At 34.3% G+C, this 24,475-nt stretch overlaps 2 protein-coding genes across 6 annotated transcripts in view; one reads left to right on the top strand and one right to left on the bottom strand.

The window, feature by feature from the left end:
• LOC112052743 (ceramide transfer protein) overlaps window positions 1–14,914 on the bottom strand; it is a 56,888-nt gene extending 41,974 nt beyond the window's left edge. The window contains exons 1-6 of the mRNA XM_024091935.2: window positions 14,598–14,914; window positions 13,882–14,001; window positions 11,071–11,170; window positions 9,175–9,345; window positions 8,019–8,169; window positions 7,043–7,103 (exon numbers count right to left, since the gene is read on the bottom strand). Of these exons, the coding sequence (XP_023947703.2) occupies window positions 7,043–7,103; window positions 8,019–8,169; window positions 9,175–9,345; window positions 11,071–11,170; window positions 13,882–14,001; window positions 14,598–14,816 (822 nt within the window). The 5' untranslated portion in view covers window positions 14,817–14,914. The remainder of the gene's footprint in view (window positions 1–7,042; window positions 7,104–8,018; window positions 8,170–9,174; window positions 9,346–11,070; window positions 11,171–13,881; window positions 14,002–14,597) is intronic.
• Window positions 1–24,475, top strand: part of LOC112052742 (RNA polymerase II subunit A C-terminal domain phosphatase) — a 53,163-nt gene that overhangs the window by 25,264 nt on the left and 3,424 nt on the right. The window contains exons 1-8 of one of the 5 annotated variants that reach the window (XM_052887640.1): window positions 15,307–15,552; window positions 16,017–16,164; window positions 16,886–17,023; window positions 18,272–18,522; window positions 19,392–19,534; window positions 21,674–22,004; window positions 22,621–22,856; window positions 24,146–24,288. In XM_052887640.1, the coding sequence (XP_052743600.1) occupies window positions 15,335–15,552; window positions 16,017–16,164; window positions 16,886–17,023; window positions 18,272–18,522; window positions 19,392–19,534; window positions 21,674–22,004; window positions 22,621–22,856; window positions 24,146–24,288 (1,608 nt within the window). In that variant the 5' untranslated portion in view covers window positions 15,307–15,334. Of the gene's footprint in view, window positions 1–15,306; window positions 15,553–15,981; window positions 16,165–16,885; window positions 17,024–18,271; window positions 18,523–19,391; window positions 19,535–21,673; window positions 22,005–22,620; window positions 22,857–24,145; window positions 24,289–24,475 lie in introns of those variants that run through there. The other 4 variants (XM_052887636.1, XM_052887635.1, XM_052887637.1 and 1 more) reach the window with 4 other exon arrangements.

Raw genomic sequence — 24,475 nt, forward strand, 5'->3', positions numbered from 1 at the left:
TTTAAGTTTGTCTCCATCTTTATTATAGGGATGCGTATAAGAGACACATTTTAAGATCCATTTACAATAGAAATATTATTTACTCCGAAAATATTCATTTTAGAACACGAATATAACCCTAGAGTTATGGGAAATACTCCCGAGCACCCTGTATGCTACTCTTATGCTGTATAGTCTTACTTTTCTTCGAAGGACCTTCCGCATATAAGACAAGAGTGAGTTTGTCAAATAATAAAACCTTCTTACAACAGCTTATCAACGAGATTGAGTATTCCGTTTACTCATAGATAAAATGTTCTTTGTTTCATCTTTAGAGATAAAATTGTTCTATAGATATTCTGTGATTATGTTGTTAAGGATTAAGATGAAGAGCGTGTAAAACGTTGTGCACTGAATATGTACACGAGCGTCCTTTAAATCACAATACTGTATTTTCGAAGACACGCCTATATTAATAACTAGTAGATAGCCCGCGGTTTTATCGTAGTTTTCTCTCCCGTTGGAATACAGTGATAAATTATAGCCTATGTTACTCGGTACAAATTTAAGTTTCTATTGGATTTTTTAAAATTTTGGGGGGCTACTATCAACTTTAATTCAGTGATCCACTTCCGACTCTATTCAATATCGGTGCTACTGTCTACGTATTTGAGTCGTGGATAGAAGCAGGCGTTACTTGGCGGAAGTTCATCATGAATAGATAATAATTTATTTATTTTTCTATCTTCCGCGAAAAGCCGACGAACCCACGCGACAACGTCACCCAGGTCCGACAAAATACTCTCTACGTACGTTTCACATCCTCAGGAGATATTGACTCTACAACGTGCATTTGAATAGTGTCAATAATAATGGTCAATGAATGATCAAGTTTTGTCTATGATCTACAGTTGAAAAGCAATATGTTTGATGAAGGCAAAGCCGAAGAAAGTCAAACATAAAGGCGCAAACTTTGAATTTATTTTGGTTCTAACTTTACAAAATTAGATTATTATAAGTATTTTTTTTCTAATCAGTAGATCCAGACACTTCATGCATACTGAAGCTTGTAAAATTTGATAGTGCCAAGTAAAAATAATCAACATATACGAGTAAGTTATTTATCTTATGCAATTTAAACCCATCAATCAATGTGACATAACCTCTAGTAAGGTGGAATGTGTTGTGCATTTTTGCAGATTTTGTGTATACATAACGTATCTAATAGTATAAAATCATTGGGTGTGCAAAGTATTGTTGTCTTTTTACACGCTTTATATTAGCTTCACTTGTATGTATGTAAGAAAATCTTGGAATCTTAATTTGACCCACTTTGGTCTTCGATTAGGATGAAATTTATTTACTGTGACAATTTGCAAATAATGATGAACTTCGTATGGATGAATTTAGATTTTTCATCGGGAACTTTTGAAAAGTATCCTATGTTATTCTACAGGATCCAATATCATCATATATCTGTGCCAAATATCGTCAAGATACGAGTTTTCTCAGCGGAAAAGCCGGAAACATTTATTATAACACTGTGATAAAAATAACTTTTATTATCACAGTTTTTGTCAACTACAGCAAAGCCAAAGGGTTATGATTTTGTCGTATCCAGTGGCGTGCTATAGTTGTTAAATAGGGTAAGCACTATTGGTCCTCAGGGTAGGTAGTACATTTTTGCATGTATGAAGTGCACGCTACTGGTCGTATCTGCATTGACGATTGATGGTTTTGACTAACGCTATCATCGATCCTAGTCTTCGTAACCCCTATATTTTTAAAATACTATTGGCACTTCCGCTTAAAATTCAAACTTGAAAAAAAAATCAAAATTCATTGAATTTAATTAGCCTTAGTTTACAAGCACTTTTGAAACGTTAGGTTGTCATGATTTAATGGACTGCTGAGCATTTGGAACCCTCGTAACTTTAATTTTAAGTTTTCGACTTTAATTACCATTAAAGTCGAAAACTTAAAATTAAAGTTACGAGGGTTCCAAATGCTCAGCAGTCCGAGAAGAGCCCACAACAAACTCAGCCAGGTTATAACCTACCTCCTCATCATAGCCTCCCGCGGTTTCACCCGCGAAGTTCTTATTACACGTGGGAGTACGGCGATAAAATACTAGTTACTCGCTGATAATGTAGCTTTCCGTTTCGTGGAATAATTTAATATATCGGTCCAGTAATTTCGGAGGCTATTCGTAACAAACAAATAAAAAATCAAGTCAATTACAATCTCTATAATATTAGTACAGAAAAAGACGAAATAGAAAACCACCAATAACGATCTCAATACATAACTGTGGATTTCTAATTCATTCCTTGCACGACTCCGCAAAAAAAAAAACAAAACGAAAAATAATTTTACAAATTAACAATACAGACATTATAAACTACACGACTGCCAAATACACTTTCAAAAATCCAAATTACACAGACATCAGACACGGTGCAGTACAACTGAACAAACAACTCACCTGACGCTGACATTTTCGGAAAAACTTAAACTTCATCGTGTGTTGTGAAAACCAAAAAAAAAACCCCAAAAAATTCAAAACTCAACATGCACCGTTGAACACGACCACCATAACAGAGTTCTCTAGCCAAGGTCGCAGATAAAAGCGCAAAAATAGCGAGCGAGCGAAAGATAAAACGCTTGAAAGTAAATAAATAAATAAACCGAGCAACGCGCGTCCGCCGGCCGTCGCGGCCTGACGCCCATAGACGTGTGGCGGAGAAATTACGAGCGTGCTACTAACGCGTCGTATGCCATGGCATTTCTATTTAATTGTTTTTTTTTTTTTATGGTTTAAGAGCCGTGATAACCCAGTGGATATGACCTCTGTCTTCGATTAGGATTAAGTTCGAATCCGAAGGGCATGCACCTCCAACTTTTCAGTTAAGAAAATAAATACAGTAGAACCCGTTTAATACGATTTCGCAGGGACTCAACTAAAAACGCGTCTTATACGGAATATGGTTGGGGGATAGTGAAAAATATAACGACTAATGTAAACATACATAGTTGTAAAAAATTATGTATTTGGTGTAAGGACTACCTAATTATGCTACTTAAAGTAATCACTTATTCTGGTATGACAAAAAGATTTACTAAATTTTCAATTGAATTTTACTTTTGCAGTGCGTCTTGTAAATTTTCAGTTCAGAATTGCATCATGTCAAGGGTCGTTTGCTGTCAAGGTCTTTCAGTTTCAGTTAAGATATCATGTATTAGTTTTGTCCTGCAACCCTGTTTAAGGACCTTTATAACGTCCTAATCTATCTGTTGTAATTTATTTGTCGCATTTGGAATAACACGCGTGTGACATGTAGGCGTATTAAACGGGATGACGAATTGACGAATCGTATTAAGCGTTAGGGAATGTATGAAAACATGTCTCAAGATGTAGAGACTGGCATAAAATGACGTATTATGCAAGAAATCGTTATAAGCGTGATCGTTTTAAGCGGGTTCTATCTACTGTATCACGTGTCTCAAACGGTGAAGAAAAACATCGTGAGGAAACCTGCATACCTGAGAATTTTCTTAATTCTCTGCGTGTGTGAAGTCTGGCAATCCACATTGGGCCAGCGTGGTGGACTATAGGGTAGTGACTCATATCAAATTTAATACAAACAATATTCATTTCGCATAGTGCATGGAATAAGGGTTCGAAATATATCGATATTAATTAATAAAAGTTAAGGATGTCCTGGACCAGATTCGAACCTACGCCCGCCGGAACCGGAGGCAGTGGTCATATCCACATGGCTATCACGGCTCTACCATACCATGGCATTCATATTTACTTGTTTTTATGGTGTGATCAAATCATTTCAAACTGAGCAAGTACGAGTCGTCGGTTTGCGCACCTAGGGTTCCGTACTAAATATAATGAATCCAACTTCCGTAACGACGATGGCCTTAATAATAAACAGACTGCAGTCTATCGTATTGTCGTTCGTCAATAAAGCGGTAAGTTCAAATTAAGAATCCGGAGGGCATGCACCTCCAACTTTTCAGTTAAGAAAATAAATACAGTAGAACCCGTTTAATACGATTTCGCAGGGACTCAACTAATAACGCGTCTTAGACGGGAAAGCGTATTATACGGGATATGGTTGGGGGATAGTGAATATAACGACTAATGTAAACATACATAGTTGTAAAAAATTATGTATTTGGTGTAAGGACTACCTAATTATGCTACTTAAAGTAATCACTTATTCTGGTATGACAAAAAGATTTACTAAATTTTCAATTAAATTTTACTTTTGCAGTGCGTCTTGTAAGTTTTCAGTTCAGAATTGCATCATGTCAAGGGTCGTTTGCTGTCAAGGTTTTTCAGTTTCAGCTAAGATATCATGTATTAGTTTTGTCCTGCAACCCTGTTTAAGGACCTTTATGACGTCCTAATCTATCTGTTGTAATTTATTTGTCGCATTTGGAATAACACGCGTGTAACATGTAGGCGTATTAAACGGGATGACGAATTGACGAATCGTATTAAGCGTTAGGGAAGGTATGAAAACATGTCTCAAGATGTAGGGACTGGCGTAAAATGACGTATTATGCGAGAAATCGTTATAAGCGTGATCGTTTTAAGCGGGTTCTACTGTATCACGTGTCTCAAACGGTGAAGAAAAACATCGTGAGGAAACCTGCATACCTGAGAATTTTCTTAATTCTCTGCGTGTGTGAAGTCTGGCAATCCACATTGGGCCAGCGTGGTGGACTATAGGGTAGTGACTCATATCAAATTTAATACAAACAATATTCATTTCGCATAGTGCATGGAATAAGGGTTCGAAATATATCGATATTAATTAATAAAAGTTAAGGATGTCCTGGACCAGATTCGAACCTACGCCCGCCGGAACCGGAGGCAGTGGTCATATCCACATGGCTATCACGGCTCTACCATACCATGGCATTCATATTTACTTGTTTTTATGGTGTGATCAAATCATTTCAAACTGAGCAAGTACGAGTCGTCGGTTTGCGCACCTAGGGTTCCGTACTAAATATAATGAATCCAACTTCCGTAACGACGATGGCCTTAATAATAAACAGACTGCAGTCTATCGTATTGTCGTTCGTCAATAAAGCGGTAAGTTCAAACATAAAACAAATATAAAAACATGATTTTCCACAATGCAATCAGATGAATGCTTGGTCGATGGCGATAAGAAAACATTTGAACTGTGTAGGCCAGATGCTGTAGCCATATAACATATCGATTCTCTTTCTAAATCGTTAACGCTACGAAAATAGGGATGATGACAGTTTTTTTTAATTGTACATAAATTAGGAGTATGCTAATAGTAAAGCAATTTTCTAAAAGTAACATAGTATCTTTGTTATTTGTGCGTTTATGTTTATAGTTCAAACAATGAAAAATGTCACATTTAATATAAGGAAGCTAAACCTGTAATAAAATGAATTTTCATCTAATTACGATAAAAGATTTTTAATAAATTTTGAAATTTTATAATTTGAGTTATTTGCAAATATCCAGTCAATCTTTGCTTTTTATGTATAAATTAGTAAACAGTGACCTTATTTACCCGAATGTATCATAAAATCAATATCAAACCTTTCTGAATTGTTCTGACGGTGTTCTATAATATGTTCTGAGGTACTGAACCCAATAAAATAAAAATAACGATAAAACTAGTACACACAACATACATAAGTCAAACTTCCAGTGAAATGATCTATTCCATAACTATAATAGTTGTGACGGTGTTATATAATAGGTTCTGAGGTACTGAACCCAATAAAATAATAATAACGAAAATACTAGTACACACAACATACATAACAAAATGGCGCCTGTGAAACAAGTGCCTTAATTAATAATAGCTTGATTGCTCCAAATATTTATAAAGGCTTTGTGAATTAATTGTCACATGCAAGTAATCTAACATATTACATAGAACTAAACATATGTATAGCTAGGCAAATTCGTTCGTAACACTCCCGATAATCCGTGCGGGCTGGGGGGGCGCACGCACTATTTCACACCCGCTCAGTCTTTCCCCCAGTCGCCCGCATATCATAAGAGTATCATCAACGAACTTGCCAGATTATAGTTCTACATGTGATGTAAAATTTACGTAAGTTTAGTACCACAGAGGAATGCCCACTCCCACTGGCCAATACGTCAACCCTGGGAACCCAGGTATATATAATAAAAGTATACGGAGATGATATGATAGATAAATAAGGACCTAGTTAAATAATTGGCTTAGTAAAAGTTTGTTTCTTAAAGAAAAATACATATTTTTATCACTCTTCTAGGGCAAAATATTCGCCGGTGTTCCTACCAAAGCGGCGAAGAAACATTTGAAGGCTTGAAGCTGTATTTTTTTTCTATTACCAACAAGCTTAACAAACAAGAAAACGAACAAACAAACCAATCATAAGTCTTCAAAAAAATATCGTAAAACTCAGGCTGTATATGTAATAAAACGTTGTAGCAAACTTATTCTTATTAAGTAATGATTTCATTATTATAGTAGAACTAGCGGATGCCCGCGACTTCGTGAAACTCGATGCCTATATATATATATATATATATATATATATATATATATATATATATATATATATATATATATATATATATATATAACTATACCCTAGCCTACCCCTACCCTACTCCTACCCCTACTCTTACCCTACCCCTACCCTACCCTATTTTTTTCTGTTATAAGAACCTTCTTCTGACAATAACAAACACAAAAAAATAGATTCATTTATATACATATATATATATATAGGTTATCAAGACTTTTTTAAAATATAAGTAAATTGCCGGGTGGTTATAGGGTATGTCAGGGCCGGGATTGTCATTCCCGTTTAAAACTTGCTCGGAACTCGCTTTAGGAACTTCGTTATCGATAATATTACGTCAATACGTTATCGATAATGTTTTTTTTTGGTAGAATATGAAAACTTGGGTACAGTTTAGTCTTTAACATTCAAACCTCCTATTAAGATCTGTTATAAATTTACTATTAAAATATGTTTATGACATGTAAAGACTTACCTCGTGATCGGGTCCGGGCTTTGATGCTAATCTCGCTTCAGCCAACTGGTTTTTGAGGGCCCTATATAAAAAAATATAATGTCAATATAATTTAAAGGAAAAATGGTCATAATCCATAATCAACTGGTACACAAGCCACAAGAAAAGGAAAAAAAGTAGACCATCTAGACGATGGGCCGATGACATCAAAGCCGTGGCACATGGACAAGAACTGCACAGGATAGAGAAAAATGGAGAAAGTTGAAGGAGGCCTTTGCCAACAGTGGCATACAGACAGACAGAGGGATATTGATGCAAAACAAATAATTAAGTGTGTAATATAGTGTAAGGAATTAAATATAATATTTATGTTAAAAATGTCAGTAATAGAATACTTAAGATAGATAATAATTTTAACTGTAATACTGTCTGAATAAAAGGCTTTTATTATTATTATTGGAATCGAATCTTCACACCAATATTATAAAGGCAAAAATTTGTATGTTCCTCCTACATGCTGCAACTACAGGGTTCAGACCTTCAGTTTTATCGAAAATTCATTAGAAAAAACTGTACAGTTCTCAGTTTTGCCTACACACAGACGTTTTAACTGAACAGTTCGTTCCGGTGCAGTAAATACTGCAGGTCTGTAGCCAGCATAAGAAGCAGATTTGACTGTAACTTGAAGAAGATAGAGATGATTAATTAATCAATCAATCAAGCAATGTGTTTATTTGCAGATACATCAATAATCTATCGCAAAATCCGTTCTCAGTGGATACCTATACTAACTATAAACTACATCCCTGCCAAATTTCAGCTTTGTACATCAAGAGGTTCTCGAGATTTCGTGATGAATGACCATTCATATAATAAGATATATCGGTCAATCGGTCGGTGATAATAACGTCCCTAATAATAAGGCCCTCCGTAACAATATTATAAAGTAAGTGATAAGTAAAGACGTAAACTTAAAAATAAAATCAGCCAAACTTACATATAAAGCTCCTCAGCTTGCCTAGCCTGTTTCTCCCTTCGCTTCAGAAGATCAGTGCAATTTTGTACGGCCAAGACAGTCGCGTCGCAGGTCGCCCGAAACGACGCGCTTGTCGCGCGGACTTCTTCCGCGTACTGCTTTATATCGACACCTAAACATAAATTATATTCAATTTGGAAATCAGGTTAAATTCATTCGTCGCGAATTACAGATCATGTAAAATTTTGCTCCAATGAAAATTGATTTTACCTGCGATTTTCATTCACGTTGATAGCACAATGGATGGCTCTATGATAGCACTATCAGCTTATTTTTATGGCCCACTACGCGGATAGGCCCCATTTTCTTTTATAACCCTTCTTATAAAAGTGAGTATATTATGGTTTGACCTGGCTGCTTCAACACGCGACAAGGTGGTGAAACACAACCAATTTCCCAACTCCGGGCGGAATTCCCAGGAATAAAGAAAAATATTTTCGACTCTTTTACTATATGTCAAGAATATGTCTGTCTCTTCACGAGATATGTCGCTATCGTATGCTAGCTATGCTATTCTAAGAACCTCATCATCATTACAACCCATATTCGGCGCACTATTGAGCACGAGTCTTCCCTCAGAATGATAGGGGTTAGGCAAGTAGTCTACCACGTTGGCCCAATGAAGATTCTCGGATGTGTAAATTTCGTCACGATATTTTCCTTCCACCGTTTAAGACACTTTTATATTTAATTTCGTAAAATGCACAATACTGAAAAGTTGGAAAGGCATACTCTAGACCGGATATGAACATACACCCTCCGAATAGAAGGCAGAGGTCAAATCCATTGCACTATCGCGGCTGTACTTGCATGTTATAGTGCTGGCCATAAAATATAGTAATGTCTTTACTATCGACCAGTTGCACCGCGTCGATGTTTATCTACAAAGTAGTCCTGCAGCTGCGCTGTACATATCCACAGCTCTGCAGTTGTCTCTTCACCAGATATATCCTTGAAGCATGCTAGATTAGTAATGAGATATAGTGATGTCCTTAGTGTCGGCCAGTTGCACCGCGTCAATCGCGTCGTGTCCAGCTCTGCTCTAGTCTCTTAACCAGATGTCGTTGTGGCATGCTAGACTAGAGCTACTGGTAATGAGATATAGTGATGTCCTTACTGTCGGCCAGTTGCACCGCGTCAATCGCGTCGGCCGCGTCGTCGTTTATCTGCGGGCACGCGGTCACGCACTTGTCGAAGTAGTTCTGCAGCTGAGAGGCTTGCTTCGACAGCAACTCTGTATACGTGTCCAGTTCTGCGATTTTCTCCGCCAGCCGGCGCGACGTGCGGCCTGTTTGAAAGTCAACGTCAAAGTAAAAACTTGAAAGTTTATTTAGAATAGACAATAAATTATTTTGTATTTTGTTAAGTAATGGTGAAAATATAAGTCATGATTTAATAAAATAAATAGAGTACGAAGTAGCCCATAAAAAACTTAGACAGGTATTTTTTATTATCACCATAAAACAAATGATAGTTTAACTGTTGTCGTACTTAACTGTACTACGAGGGAATGCAAGCAATAATATAGACTTTAAGGTCTTAATTCTCAACGAATTAAAACCAAAGTAAAAACTTCTTTTAGGATTGTTGAAAATAGGGTTATTATTAAATTTTTTTTAATGCATGAATCATGTAGCCAGTGCACAGTAAAAGTTACTGTGGTTTGTGTTGCTTTATGGTTAGGTTTAATTTCATTATTTTGTTGAATAATAAATAAAATAAACAGAGTTCTTACATGTGGCTTGCAAATTGCTTGCACACTGACTGGCTCTTAATAATTATTTTTTATTTTTTAATAGGATTTATAGTAGCTAATGCCTAGACTGAACAGCAACGCAGTTAAAACCAACTATGCTAACACTAATTCATATTTTAAAACAGGTAAAATGAACTATACTCATATTATAATATTTTTAAAGCATTTAGTATATATAATTGTTGTGGTTAAATATCTTATGAATCGAGTAAATGGCAACCCTACTAAATTAGCCTAACATAACATTAGGTATAAATTAACACAAACTAAATCATAAATAATTGAATAATTGAACAAATATGAAATTTTTATTCAATTACTCAGTTATTTTAAGCCAAGTAAAAATGTACCTTACAAAACTCATCTACGAGTATACTAACATTATAAATTGGAAAGATTTGATTGTTTGTTTGTTTGTTGCATTGAACAGGCTGTGAAACTACTGAACCTATTTCAAAAATTGTTTCACTGTTGAGAAGCTACACTATAGGCTATATTTTATCCCCATATTCCTACGGGCACGGGAACCACCCGGGTGAAACCGCGCGGCGTCGGCTAGTATAATTATTAAGTTTGCAATATAGAGTGTTATCAAATACTTGTTACAAGTGCTAATTCACAAGTTATTAATTATTATATGCATGGTGAATCACTTTTATCGAACATAATAACATTCGAGTGCAAAAGAGACCGACAATGTCTAAATTAGTGTATTTATTTAAAAAATTATTCAGTTCGATTGACAGTAGCACATAATCAATATAGGGGCAATTAGATTAATGCAGAATTACATCAAAATACTACGTACGTTCGGAACCCTAAAAATACACAATTCTGAAAATTATCAACAACTGTGAATTCTTATTATTATTATTGCTTTTGATTTATTATAAAATATATACGGTCGAATTGAGAAACCTCCTCCTTTTTTTGAAGTCGGTTAAAAATGAAGAATTTTTCCTAATTTATTTTGTTTCAGTTACCTGCTGGGCCCAAAATGATGGGTCCTCTTTAGACATAAAGTAGTAGAGTTCTATGTGATAGAGGTCCTCCTAATAAAGTGAAACTCCCACCACCATTGCCACTTCAGCTTCGCTGAACTATATCAGTTACAAACAGTGTACCGACAAAGGCGTACCGCCAAGCGATTTAGCGTTCCGGTGCGATGTCGTGTAGAAACCGATAACACACCCCTATGGGTTTCGCTGAGTGACTTTGAGCCTTTGAAAAAGCATTACTTTATAAAAAAAAACTCACCATGCGACCCTGTCGACTGCAGTGATGTGACGGATCCATGTCTGCGCAGTCCGCCACCGTTGGAACTGCTGTCTGAACTGGTTCCATACCCTGATTCCACCTGCCACATAAAAACAATGTTTTGAGTATGCTAATACCAGACCAGGCCGAGGAAAACGAAGAGTCGTGTATAAATCTTCGTGAGTGTGATGTATGATATTTGTCAGAAATATTTTATAGAACAACTATTCTCTTAAAAAAACATCTTCGAGAACTCAGACGTTATACTCGATGTGCACTGTTTACCAACAAACAAATTAGAAATGCATGCCACTTAATTATATTAAATTATTATATACTAGCGGACGCCAGCAACTTCGCGTGAAACTTATTTTCTTTACAAATCCCTCGAGAACCATGGATTTTTCCGGAATTAAAAGTAGCCTATGTGTTAAATCTAGAGTAAAATCTATTTCCATTCCAAATTTCAGCCAAATCAGTTCAGTAGTTACGACGTTAAAGAGTAACAAACATCCATACAAACTTTTGCGTTTATAATATTAGAAGGATTGTTTTTATATAAAACAGTGTTCCAAGCCTATTAAACAAATTTTTTTTTTCAATTTAAGAACAAGTTAATTATAATTACTACAGTGTTTTGGCTCATATTGTCAAAAAAATGTTTAAAAATTACAATTTCTATGTATTCACGGTTATGAAGGTACCTACTGTTAAGTGAGCATAGCAAAAAATCCATATAACAGATTATTGTGGATTAAAACATTTGTTTCCTTCCTCTTCAGTATGAGTGAGACTGTTATCTATACTATAATTATCTATTCAACAATTACAGCACTCTGTAGCTATGTTATTTTAAATCATCTATCTACATTATCTGCTAAGATAAAACAAATAAATGTATTCAACATACATTTTTATATAACACAAGATAATCTCAAAATTTACATGTACCTATTACCTACATTATGGTATTGTATATTATAGATGGATTGATAAAATAGTTGTATGACCAAAGGATTGTATTACATCAGATATTGTATTTATTAAGAACTAAAACATTATACCTACAATCTACAATTACACTACTAGTGAAACCCGTCACGGTATTTAGTTGTAGGTTGGATAAGGTTGGGTAAGGTAAGTAAGGTTGGGTAGGGGTAGGGTAGGTGTAGGGAGGAAGTGCATATAAATCAAAGCAAAGTGTGACCGGTCCTGCTAGTAGTGTATTTAAATGTAGATTGTAGGTATAATGTTTTAATTAGTTAGTTAGGTAGGTAGGTTAGTTAGTTAGGTAGGTAATTAGTTAGGTAGGGGTAAAGCAGCCTACCCTACCCCACTCTACTCCCACCTAACCCCTACCCTACTTCTTTCCAATCCCTAGCCTCTATCAAATATTGTTAATCGTTTTTATGTAAGAATAAAAATGTGCTGATGTTAGACTTTTTTTAATTTGTAATTTTTATATTACACCTTGTCCTAACAATAACAGATATAAAACCAATTTATTGAACATTTTTACCTCCAACTATGTAATTTAATAAGGTAAATGGCGTGAGGAAAATAATAATTATGGATAAAATTACTTCTTTCCTTGAAAAACTATTTCCTTGATCGAAACTAGATTCAGTTTAAGACATTAAAATGTTATTTTTAATTACAAATTATAAACTGCTTCAAGTAAATATTATAATAAATCCATTACTAAACTTAATGCATAATATGTATGTAGATATATTATTTTATTTGATTATTATAATTAATAAGAAGTTATATACTCAGAGGCACAATTATCCGCCCACTTTAATATGATGCGAGTATATTAAAGTGGGCAGATAATTATTGTGCCTCTGAGTATATATTAAGGTACTAATGTTTTATGTTGTTAATGTAATAGGTTGTATGTTTGTTTTATTTAATCCAGGTAAAACCTGAGAAACTTTTTATTCCAGAGACATTTCTATTCTATAATTCCTGTTCACCCTTATTTTCAATTGAAAATTCAATTAAATATCCAGCTTAGCTTGAAGGACTACAAAAGTTAGTACATTAATTATATCAAAAATACCAAAATAAAAACACTCTTGGAAGCTCTCAGTTATTGCTTCACTAAAAAATATATCTTATAAAAATTGCATCACAGTGTCAGTTGCCATATTCCTCTGAAACGGCTAGACCAATTTTGATTAAATTTGATATACATATTTGATAGGGTGAGAAAAGCTTATTATATATTTAATAACCCCTAATTGATAAGAATGATCTAAAAAGTCTTGTATATTATAAAAATATATTGCAGTGTCAGGAATGTATGAGTCAAATATGTATAATAAATTGTCAATTCATATCATCAAACTTTATGATATTTATCTTTTGTTTCAATTAAACCCAAATTGAGATAGTCATTTATTTTGATTGTGTTAATAGACAAAATGAGTTAGTCATTGAAAGCCTAATTAATGTATAACTCAGAAGTCTTATCTGTTGTCTACAACCTGTGTCACAATTGTCAATATTTCTTGGTTTATTTCCTATATTATTGAATACAATAATACAAAAATCAATTGATTATGTTTATGTAAATGTAATTGTTAAGTGTACTTTTGTTGATTTTATCTTGGAAATAAATAATAAATAATGTATGTGTGCTATAGCATGGTGCAGGTGACAGTTTGTTTCTTGAAAATCTTGAAAGTTTACAGTTATTCACATTATTAGTACATATTATGAATGTCATAAGGCAACTGTTACCCGCACCATGATAGAGCGCTCAGAGTAACTGAGTATTATCTGATGTTAATAGTATTAACTTACAACTTTGAATGATTCCAACACATCAATCCACTGTTGCTTCTCCTCCGGATTCTGAGCTCTTAAGTACCAAACACAATCGTTTACTGATACATCAAATCTGCAGTCATCAAACTCATGAGGCTGAAATGTTATTACTTATGAAAAATACAAATAAATAATGGTGATGTAAAGTTTGAATGTAGAGTTTGAGCTGTAATAGCCGAGTGGATATGACTTCTGCCTTTGAATATGAGTGTAGGTTTGAATCCAGTCTGAGGCAGGCACCTCAAACTTTTAAATTAGGTGCATTTAAGAAATTAAATATCACATGTCTTAAACATTGTGAGGAAACCTGCATACTGAGAATTTACTTAATTCTATGTGTATGAAGTCTGTCATTCTGCATTGGGCCAGTGTGGTGGACTATTTGCCTAACGCCTTATTCTGAGAGGAGATTTTGATTAAATATTTTATTGCTACTTTTGAAAATGCTTAAAGTTTAAACAAAGTCAGACCCAAAGTTAGGTGAAACTGTGGGGCATAGATAGTCTTTTACATTACTTGACATTTAACAAATTGTAATTGAGTAACATTGAAGCAATAAAACGCAATCGTCTATCGCAATTAATTAAAAAAACTTTGTGGATGATACGTACTTTGGACAAGGACATATTAATTTTTTTAAATGAATATTTTCGTCTCGCCGTTTAGTCAACAACAATATAATTCATATTCACCTTGACTTTAGCTTTTTTCAAACACAACGCACCACGACATCCAAGATTACTCTCCAATTCGCTTTTGTAATAGGATAAAGTGGAATCCTTCAAAACAATAAACCTATCCTGCCAACCATGTATGTAGTTAGTCCATTTACTCAAATAACCACGTAGCTCCGGGTTACTGCTATCTTCTATATCTGAATTATCACTTAAAGTATTATTCTCATCCATCATGTTTATAATTCGTTTTATTTACAACAAAACAAAATAAAATAAATTGACAAACCTACACCTACAAAAATGTAACTGTCACAATAACAGATAGAAAATTTAAAACCAAAAACAAGCCTCGACTTCGATTGTCTACAATTGGTTATTGCCACAAGAAGATTTATTTACCCATTTTTTGGGAAAAATATATCGAATAGTCCAGTCACAATAGTCCAACCAAAAAAATTAAAAGTCTGGCAATTTGGTATTTTAGGCTTTAATTTGTGGTTGCATTCTGAAGTGATGTCAATGTCAATGGCATCCATGCATCCAAGCACTTTTCATTTCTATTTCGTTTTATCGAAACACATATTTACTCTGTATATTAGGTTTCTAGTTGTCTATGTTACCTTGAAACTCGATCGATTGACGAGTTAAGAATTCTGTAATATTATTGGTAGATATCGCCTTGCCGCCAAAATTGTTTCTCGTGAACCAATGAGAATACTGCCATTAGTTAAAACGCGCAATTTCCGTTCAAGATGGCCGACAAAAGTATGCCTATTTCTGTTCCATCGCAAAAGCCTTTAAAACTTGTAAAATGGAAAGTTAAGGAAGGTGCATTTGTGTCGCATGGTCAAATATTATTTTTATACAGCGATTCGTCGGGCGATAGTGGTGAAATAAAGAAATATAAAGTGTCACGCGCAGGCACTATCGTGTCCATCAAGGTGAGGGAAGGAGACATTGCAGATCCTGGGTAAGTGACGTCATAATTCATATCATATTTAGGCACTTTTTTAATATCATTAGTTAAAAACTATACATTTACTTATTTAATTTATGTTTTCTGTTCTTATAAAATATTATATATATTTTTCGTTCAAGTAATTTGTATTTAGTGTAAACAAAGCTATTAAAATTATATAGCTCAAATGTTTAGGCGCGAAACTAAAAACTGGCAGCAATGTTTACATTTTTATTATTGCTTTCTGTGTCTAATTTCTATTAAACATTATAATCTAGCATATACAGCCTCACGACTGGACTTTTCTTCGATCTATTTACGTATATATTTTGTAGTAGGAGTCAGGTTTTTAATAATTTCAAAATTATTGTCTCTTCGCGCGTCATCTGTTTTGCTTAATAACACGTCGACGCGTCGACGTAACTTATTAACTTATAATCTATATGAATAATATACATCAATAATTTCTCTTGTAGAAGCTGTATAGCAGATCTAGAAGAATGTCGTCATCCTACAGTGATGAAGGAAATGTGCGCCGAGTGTGGCGCCGATTTGCGAGCAGAAGAAGTACAGAAACACGACGTGGCCGTCGTACCAATGGTACACTCTGTACCTGAATTAAAGGTATGATTAAATTATTTTTAATACAGGAACATAATTAAGCCTATGGTATAAGCTTTCTAATGGAGAAACGATTTTTAAAGTAAAAAATACAAAATCTTACTTCCTTATTAGTACTTATATCAAGAAGATAAATGCAAAATTAACTGTATGCTACCAGTTAAAAGGTTTTTTATCTCTGATTTTAGCTTTCTGATTTATGGAATGATGAATATTTTACTCTCATGAAGACAATGGAAATTAAGTTTTGAGGATTATTATAACTTTTCATTGACAAAATGTAAAACCAGTTTTAATTAAAAATAATACAGTAAATGTTCTATTCTCACTTGGTATTTTTGCTATTCTTTATTAGAACAAATAGCCTTAATAGCTCTACACTAACTACAAGTAGTTGGGGAAAAACTGAATTATAAAGATTAATGAATATATATTCTTTAAAAAAAAAGATATGCAAATTGTCTGTATATGAGTTATTGTATTGGGTATAAACAAGACTAACAAAAGCATTTTTTTTTTTTAAATGATAGTGTATAACTGAAAATTTGTCCATTTGACATCTAAAGTTGATAAACTTCTGAATAGAGTTTAAAATAAATGTAAAAATTAACTTACCACAGCCCTGATACTTCCAGAATACATAGTTTAACATATTCAAACATAAACAAAAAAATTATTTGGGTTAATTGGTCTAACATTAAACATTTATATTCAATAATTTCAGGTATCTGAAGAATTGGCTCAGAAGTTGGGGAGAGAGGATGCGGACAGACTTCTGAAGAATCGCAAGCTGGTGTTACTTGTGGACCTCGATCAGACCCTGGTGCACACCACTAATGACAATATACCTCCCAACTTGAAGGTGAAGATATTAATTAGCTACTGCCCTTGGCTCTCATGTGCAAAAGAGTTCTTTTTCAGTACAGGGTACTCTCGGAATAGTATATTTTTAGGGTTCTGTTCCTCAAAAGAAAAACTAGAACCCTTTTAAATATACTTTGTTAAGTACAATGTCTGGTACGTCGAGGCTCTTTTTGTTGGGAATGTGTTTACTTGAAATTGAAATCATTTATCATTTACTCAGTTATAAGACGCTAAAAATGAAACTTCTAAATTAACATGAAAAAGATATTGTTGTTTAGTGTTTATGCCACATGATACATATATTTTCCCTATCAATGTGTATGTTCAGTTCAGAATTATATTGGCTTAGTAGTGAATGTAAACATAATAAAGAAACTTCCTTGTGCATCTAAAATACCTAATGTATTTATAATGTACTAGCCGACGTCCGCGACTTCGTCCGCGTGAAACTCGATGTTAACTTTCAACTACCCCTACCCTACCCCTAGCCTACTTTTTTGGTTGATTTTTTACACCTTGTGTCCGAAAAACCCAAATATCTTACTGAATTCCTTTTTTTCCAAAATAAAATTTAGCCTATGTTACTTATGGATAATGTAGCTTTCGAATGGTGAAAGAATTTTTGAAATCGGTCCAGTAGTTTTTGAGTAGTATTCATTACAATCAAACAAACAAACAAACAGACAAACATACAAACAAAGTTTTCGTCTTTATAATATTAGTATAGATGTATTCTGCTGCCTCTTGTAATGGTTAACAGACAAGTAAAATATTGTTAAAAACATTCATGTTTCATACATTTATTGGCTCATAACTATTAGATGTTCACCTGTGCTGTGATTTATTGATAATTTATGATGAATTCTGCTACATTGGACCTCTGAGGAGACAAAAGTACCTATCTGTTTCAAAAATTTAAATTGATTAGAGTAAAATGAAAAATTATTAATGCCCTGATATAAAAGAGTACAAATAAATGTATCATGGAATGTGATATTCTTATGGGGCAACAAAAATACAGCTATTTTCTAATTCATACTTTTTTTTTACCTTGATAAAAATGCCCATCTATCTGGGTTTTCTAACTAACTAGTAACTAGTAATTTTTTTTTCTTCTCTGTTGTAAAGTACCAATTGATCTTGCATTTTTTATACTTTATAAAAAAAATGTTATTGTGATAATTCTCCTGTACCCGTCCTTACCACAAAAGACCTTATAAAGAAAACAATTTTTTTACATTTACAGGGTGTCCTGCATTTCTTTCTAAGAGGTCCAGGCAACCAAGGCAGATGGTGTCACACAAGACTGCGACCCAAGACTGAAGAGTTTCTTGAATCAGCTTCAAAGAACTATGAGTTGCATGTATGCACGTTTGGTGCGAGGCAATATGCACATGCAATTGCTGAATTATTGGATCCTCAGAAGAAGTACTTCTCGCACAGAATATTATCTAGGGATGAGTGTTTCGATGCTAGAACAAAATCTGCTAACTTGAAGTAAGCGAATCCAAATTAAATTATTATTTGAGCTACTATTGCTATAATAATTGACCGTTTGTGGCTACAAATGGTAAATTTTTTTGAAGGTGAATATTAAGTAATTAATATGTAAAAAACAGAGTTTGACTGGATGTGTCCAAAATAAATAAGATTATAAAATTCCAAAATCTATTAAAATTCTTTCATCGTAATTAGATGGATATTCATACGTTTTAGTTTCTTAAATTAAACGTGACATTTTTCAATAGATGAACTTTAAACATAAACGCACAAATTACAGAGATATTTGTAATTTTGTGTGAACGCCCATACAAATTTAACGATCAGCGAATCAACGACATCATTAATTTGTGACACTTTGTATGGGGCTTTTTTTTAAGAATCCGTGGTAGTGCCGCAAATCGGACCCTTTAAATCCCTGTAGCTCCGAAAGTAATGATCGCAAATATCCTGTTAATTTTAGAAAATTGCTTTACTATTAGCATACTCCTAATCATCCCTATTGTTATTTAGTAGATGTGGTGCAGTTGACAAGTATCTGTGATGCTCCATGGTTCATAAAGAATGACGAGATTTACTATCACCTAAAGATGAAAACTGTCATTGAAGAGATTGACAGTATATAACACAAATAATGAGTCGTCCATATGTTCTGACTACAAAATTGATTTACAGAACATTCAGGCTTAAAAGGAAGCACATTCTTTAAAGCTTTTAACATTAAAACAATGAGGGAATGTTCTTATTGGGAAATACACTCAAAAAGCGAAGTTATTATAGAACACATATGCTTATAGTTATTTTACTGATCGCAGATAATCCCTGAAAGAAAGAAAAAATATTTAGTGAATTGCTGTCTATTTCAGAGCCTTATTTCCCTGTGGTGACAACATGGTGTGCATAATAGACGACAGAGAAGATGTATGGAGGCACGCGTCAAATCTTATACACGTCCGGCCGTATTCATTCTTCCAGTCCACAGGGGACATCAATGCACCTCCGCCTTTGCGTAAGTATTCATATCATTAGATTACAAAGAACAAATATGTAATATATATGAAACTCGTGTCACAATATTTGTTCCCATACTCCTCTGAAACGGCTTGAATTTTGTATAAATATTTAGTAGGTCCGAGAATCAGCTACTATCTATTTTTCAAACCCCCAAGTGATAATGGGTGTCCACCTCAAAATTTTCATTGTTTGGATAATACTTTTTTACTTTTTTTTTATTATGTGGCATTTTAAAATATTTACATATTTATTTTTATTAATTATTAATATGTAAGAGTTTTATGAACGTATAAGTAATTAATTATTAATCATAATCATTATACAACCCTAAATATTCACTTTTCCATCATCAACCACTGATTTTTATTTATCATTACATACTTGGGAAATAGGGGTAGGGTAGGGATAGCCTGGGTAGGTAAAGGGTGGGGGGAGAATATAATAAAGACTAGCTGGCGCCGCGCGGTTTCACCCGCGTGGTTCCCGTTCCCGTAGGAATACAGGGATAATATGTAGCCTATAGCCTTCCTCGATAAATGGGCTATCTAACACTGAAAGAATTTTTCAAATCGGGCCAGTAGTTCCAGAGATTAGCGCGTTCAATCAAACAAACAAACAAACAAACTCTTCAGCTTTATTATATTAGTATAGATAGGGATTGAATCAAAAAGCTTGTCCAGGTCTTGTTTCTATGGGCATCACCAGGCTATATTTTTAATGAAAATCTGACACACTTAAGGTCCCAATTTAGTGGTCAAGTGTGGAAAAGGCCCAGGAAAGAAGAAGAAAGGCCCCCGTTTCGGTACCTTCGGATAATTGTCTCATAGCTAATTCATAGGTATTATTTTTAAATAAAATAAAGTGATGAAACATATTAGAAAATCTGAGATTTGTCAGAAGATAGTGAAATCGGCTCTTAATGGTAGACGTAGTACGGATTTTTAATGTTACGCTAAATTTGTGCGATCTGTACGATGATGATCAGGGGACACACTTTTATAACTTTCTATACAAAGAATACTACGATCCGTCTAATGCGTCCGATACGTTAATCCGTAAACAAATTTATATTTTTAATTTATAAAAGTAGTTTGAATTATGTCTACTTTAAATTAATCTACTATCCTATCATTGTGTAGCATTTACTATTTTTTCAAATTACTAGAGAAGTAATATTTTAATAAGAAACAGAATATATTTAAAAGTTATACATGGATTTAAGATACAAGTTGCAATGTCAAATGAGTATTTATTGCAACTTCACTACAAATCCAGACATCAACAGTCCTACTGAAGACTTCCTTTTCTTAAGATTTAAAAGGTAGACAGATACGAGGATGACAAACTTATTTATTATCATTTTTAGGATGCTGTTAAATTCCACAGCATATTTGTTATTATAATAGTTACTACCTGTACCATTAATATTATGTTATAATCTCAAAGGAATTGGTATGGATATGACCTCTGCCTTTAATTGTGAGGTAGTTAGTTTGAATCAGGTCTGGGGCATGCATCTCAAACTGTTAATTTTTGTGCATTTTAAAAAATTAAATATCACGTGTCTCAAATAGTGAAGGAGGAAACTGGCATATTGTTATGTTGTCTCATCACTACAAAGATAAAACAAAATACCGAGGCAATTGTAATTGAATATATTTGTCCCATCAATCTCCTATTAAAATATGGATGCACAATCAGCGACCAAAAAATGACCCCACTGTGCCAAACATAACTTCTTAGCACTCAATTCAAGTAGACACATTTGCAAATTCAACCTTAAACTCAATATTTAAGGTTGGATTTGCTTTGAATTTGGGATTTTATTGAATATTGGACTATATATACAGGCCTTTAGGTATAATTTTCTTTTAGCCAGTTTTTAAGTGATATCTATCTACATGATTGTGCGTGCTTTTATTATAAGAGGTCATCGGTTTGTCTCTTTCAATCACAACTATCGGAAACGCAATCTGAGCGGCCGGACCTTACCTGTGATATTTGTTAATTCTCTATGTATACCAATTACCGCAGCAAAGTATTTTCGATACAAGCTCTCCAATACCGAGGGACAACTAGTCCAATAATGAGAATAATATCTAGATTTTTTTATCAGAGAAATCTTTTATTACAGCCGAAGAAAAACCCAAACTGGCGAGTGGCAAGAATGGTTCCCAGTTACCAATAAGTAAACAAATGCCTAATTTAGATGCTGAACCCGAAAAAGATAGCAAAGATATAAAAGATAAAGAACAAATTGATGAAAAAGATAAACCTGTGGAGGGTGAAAATGGGAGAATTGTCAGTGAAAAGCCGGAAGTGATAGATGACAAAAGTGAAAGTGAAATGGACAAGAGTGTGGAACCGCCCTGTGTTTGGGTCAACACTTCTGACGGGCAAATAGAAATGGAAGACGCTGATGACTATTTAATATATTTGGAGGATATATTAAAAAGGATACATAAGTAAGTTGTTAAATGTTTTTGTTATGGGGATGATGACTAGGTTTGGATATATTGTTTTTTATGACACATTCGGGTAAATAAGGTCAATGTTAACTAATTAATACTTATAATAAATCTGTAGAGAGGTCAATGTACATGAAATATATTTCCAAAATAAGTATCAGGGGGTGATTAGTGATAGATACTGATGCCAAAAATGTAATCAGTACAATTTTTGTCTGTCTATGTTCAGTATAGAAACAAAAACTACTCGACGGATTTTAACGAAACTTGGTACAATTATTCTTCATACTTCTGAGCAGATTATAGTATACTTTTCATCACTACAATCAATAGGAGCAGAGCAGTGAAGGGAAATGTTGGCAAAATAGGAGAAGTTACTTCATTAAAAAGCTTCCGTCGCGTGTGCAGCCTTAATGGGTAGGGTAGAGTGGGGGTAGTTGAAAGTTTATATATAAAAAGCAAAGATTGTCTGGATATCTGCAAAATAAATAAGATTATAAAATTTCAAAATATATTAAAAATCTTTTATCGTAATTAGATGAAAATTCATACATTTTTTGCTTTCTTACATTAAATGTGACATTTTTAAATATGTGAAAAATCTCTTTTACAGACAATTTTATGACATATATGACAGTATGGGCCAACACCCAATACCAGATCTCAAGTTCATAATACCTGATGTGAAGAGTAAGGTGTTGGGAGGCTCTAGCCTGGTGTTCAGCGGGCTGGTGCCCACGCACCAGAGGCTCGAGACCTCCAGGGCTTACCAGGTGGCCAAGAGTCTGGGGGCGGAGGTCACTCAGGACTTCACTGAGAAGACCACACACCTGGTTGCAGTGCGATCAGGTAATTACAACATTTTTAAAAACCTAATAAACGGAACTGTTTGTCGTTTTCCGCAAAAAACGTATATTTGACATTTTAATCTATAATATAAAAATGAAATGCAAAATGTGTTGGTAAGCGCATAACTCAACAACGCCTGGACCAATTTGGCCAAATCTTTTTTTAAAATGTTCGTTGAAGTTCAAGGATGGTTTTTACGGCGAGAAAAATTTGAATTATTGCTGGAAAAACCCTAAAAATAGCCCTTTTCTTTTTCCCATACAAATGATTTGTAACTAAAACGTAGTCAATTTGAGCTTTATTGTTATTGTATAAAGTTCATATTAATAATAATTAGAAAACGGGGTAGGCGTAGGGTAGAGGTAGGGTAGGGTAGGGGTAGTTGAAAGTTTACATCGAGTTTCACGCGGACGAAGTCGCGGGCATCCGCTAGTTTTGTATAAAAATAGATTTATGCATTTCTTCTCCATTAAAACTTTAACTGTGACAAATTGCGCAATTTTCGTCAAAATGTACTGAAAGTTTTCGCTTACATTACCATCATCAAATCCCTGCGGACCACTACTACACTAGAGTTCTTATTATTTTTTTAAGAGCAGTATAGCGGCATTTGAAATATGTATTGAAAATACATACTTTAAAAGTATTTACTAGTAAATTATACTAAAACAAAGAATTTTACCTCTTTAAAACAGATAATAGTTACGTACAACAATATATCTAACCCCTGTCTTACTTATTTCAAGCACATAATTAGTTTGCACTACTTTGTATAGTTATTAAAAAATTATTATGAAATTTCCAATAGATTGTTGATACCAGCTGGCACCTGATTGGTGGTACTCATCGAAAACGGCTCAACTATAGATATAGATAGTATAGTGCATGCCCTGCTTGCTGAGCTGTGATAGCCCAGTGGATATGACCTCTGCCTCCGATTCCGGAGGGTGTGGGTTCGAATCCGGTCCGGGGCATGCACCTCCAACTTTTCAGTCGTGTGCATTTTAAGAAATTAAATATCACGTGTCTCAAACGGTGAAGGAAAAACATCGTGAGGAAACCTGCATACCAGAGAATTATCTTAATTCTCTGCGTGTGTGAAGTCTGCCAATCCGCATTGGGCCAGCGTGGTGGACTATTGGCCTAACCCCTCTCATTCTGAGAGGAGACTCGAGCTCAGCAGTGAGCCGAATATGGGTTGATGACGACGATACCCTGCTTATAATGCATACCTTGTGCATGCCACAGTCTGCTTTGTATTGCTAATTTCACTGTTTTTCATATTGTAGGCACAGCGAAAGTGAACGCGAGCAGAAAGATGGGTGACGGCAAAGGCAAAGTACACGTGGTGACGCCCGACTGGCTGTGGAGCTGTGCCGAGCGCTGGGAGCGAGTGGACGAGCGGCTCTACCCTCTGCAGAGAGGCGGACAGGTAATATACTCACACCGTGCTAGTTTTTATTTATTAGTCCAATACAAGAAACCCCTTAACAATATTAAAAATGCCCTCAAGCTAATGTACACGCTAGCGAAAAAAAGCAATACCAATAAGCGTAGTGGTAATACTTCTCCAGTTGAGCGCTATCGCAATTTGCTACTGAATTTTGACTTTAAAAGCT

Source organism: Bicyclus anynana, chromosome 20, assembly GCF_947172395.1.
Source record: "Bicyclus anynana chromosome 20, ilBicAnyn1.1, whole genome shotgun sequence".
NCBI classification, from domain to species: Eukaryota; Metazoa; Arthropoda; class Insecta; order Lepidoptera; family Nymphalidae; genus Bicyclus; species Bicyclus anynana.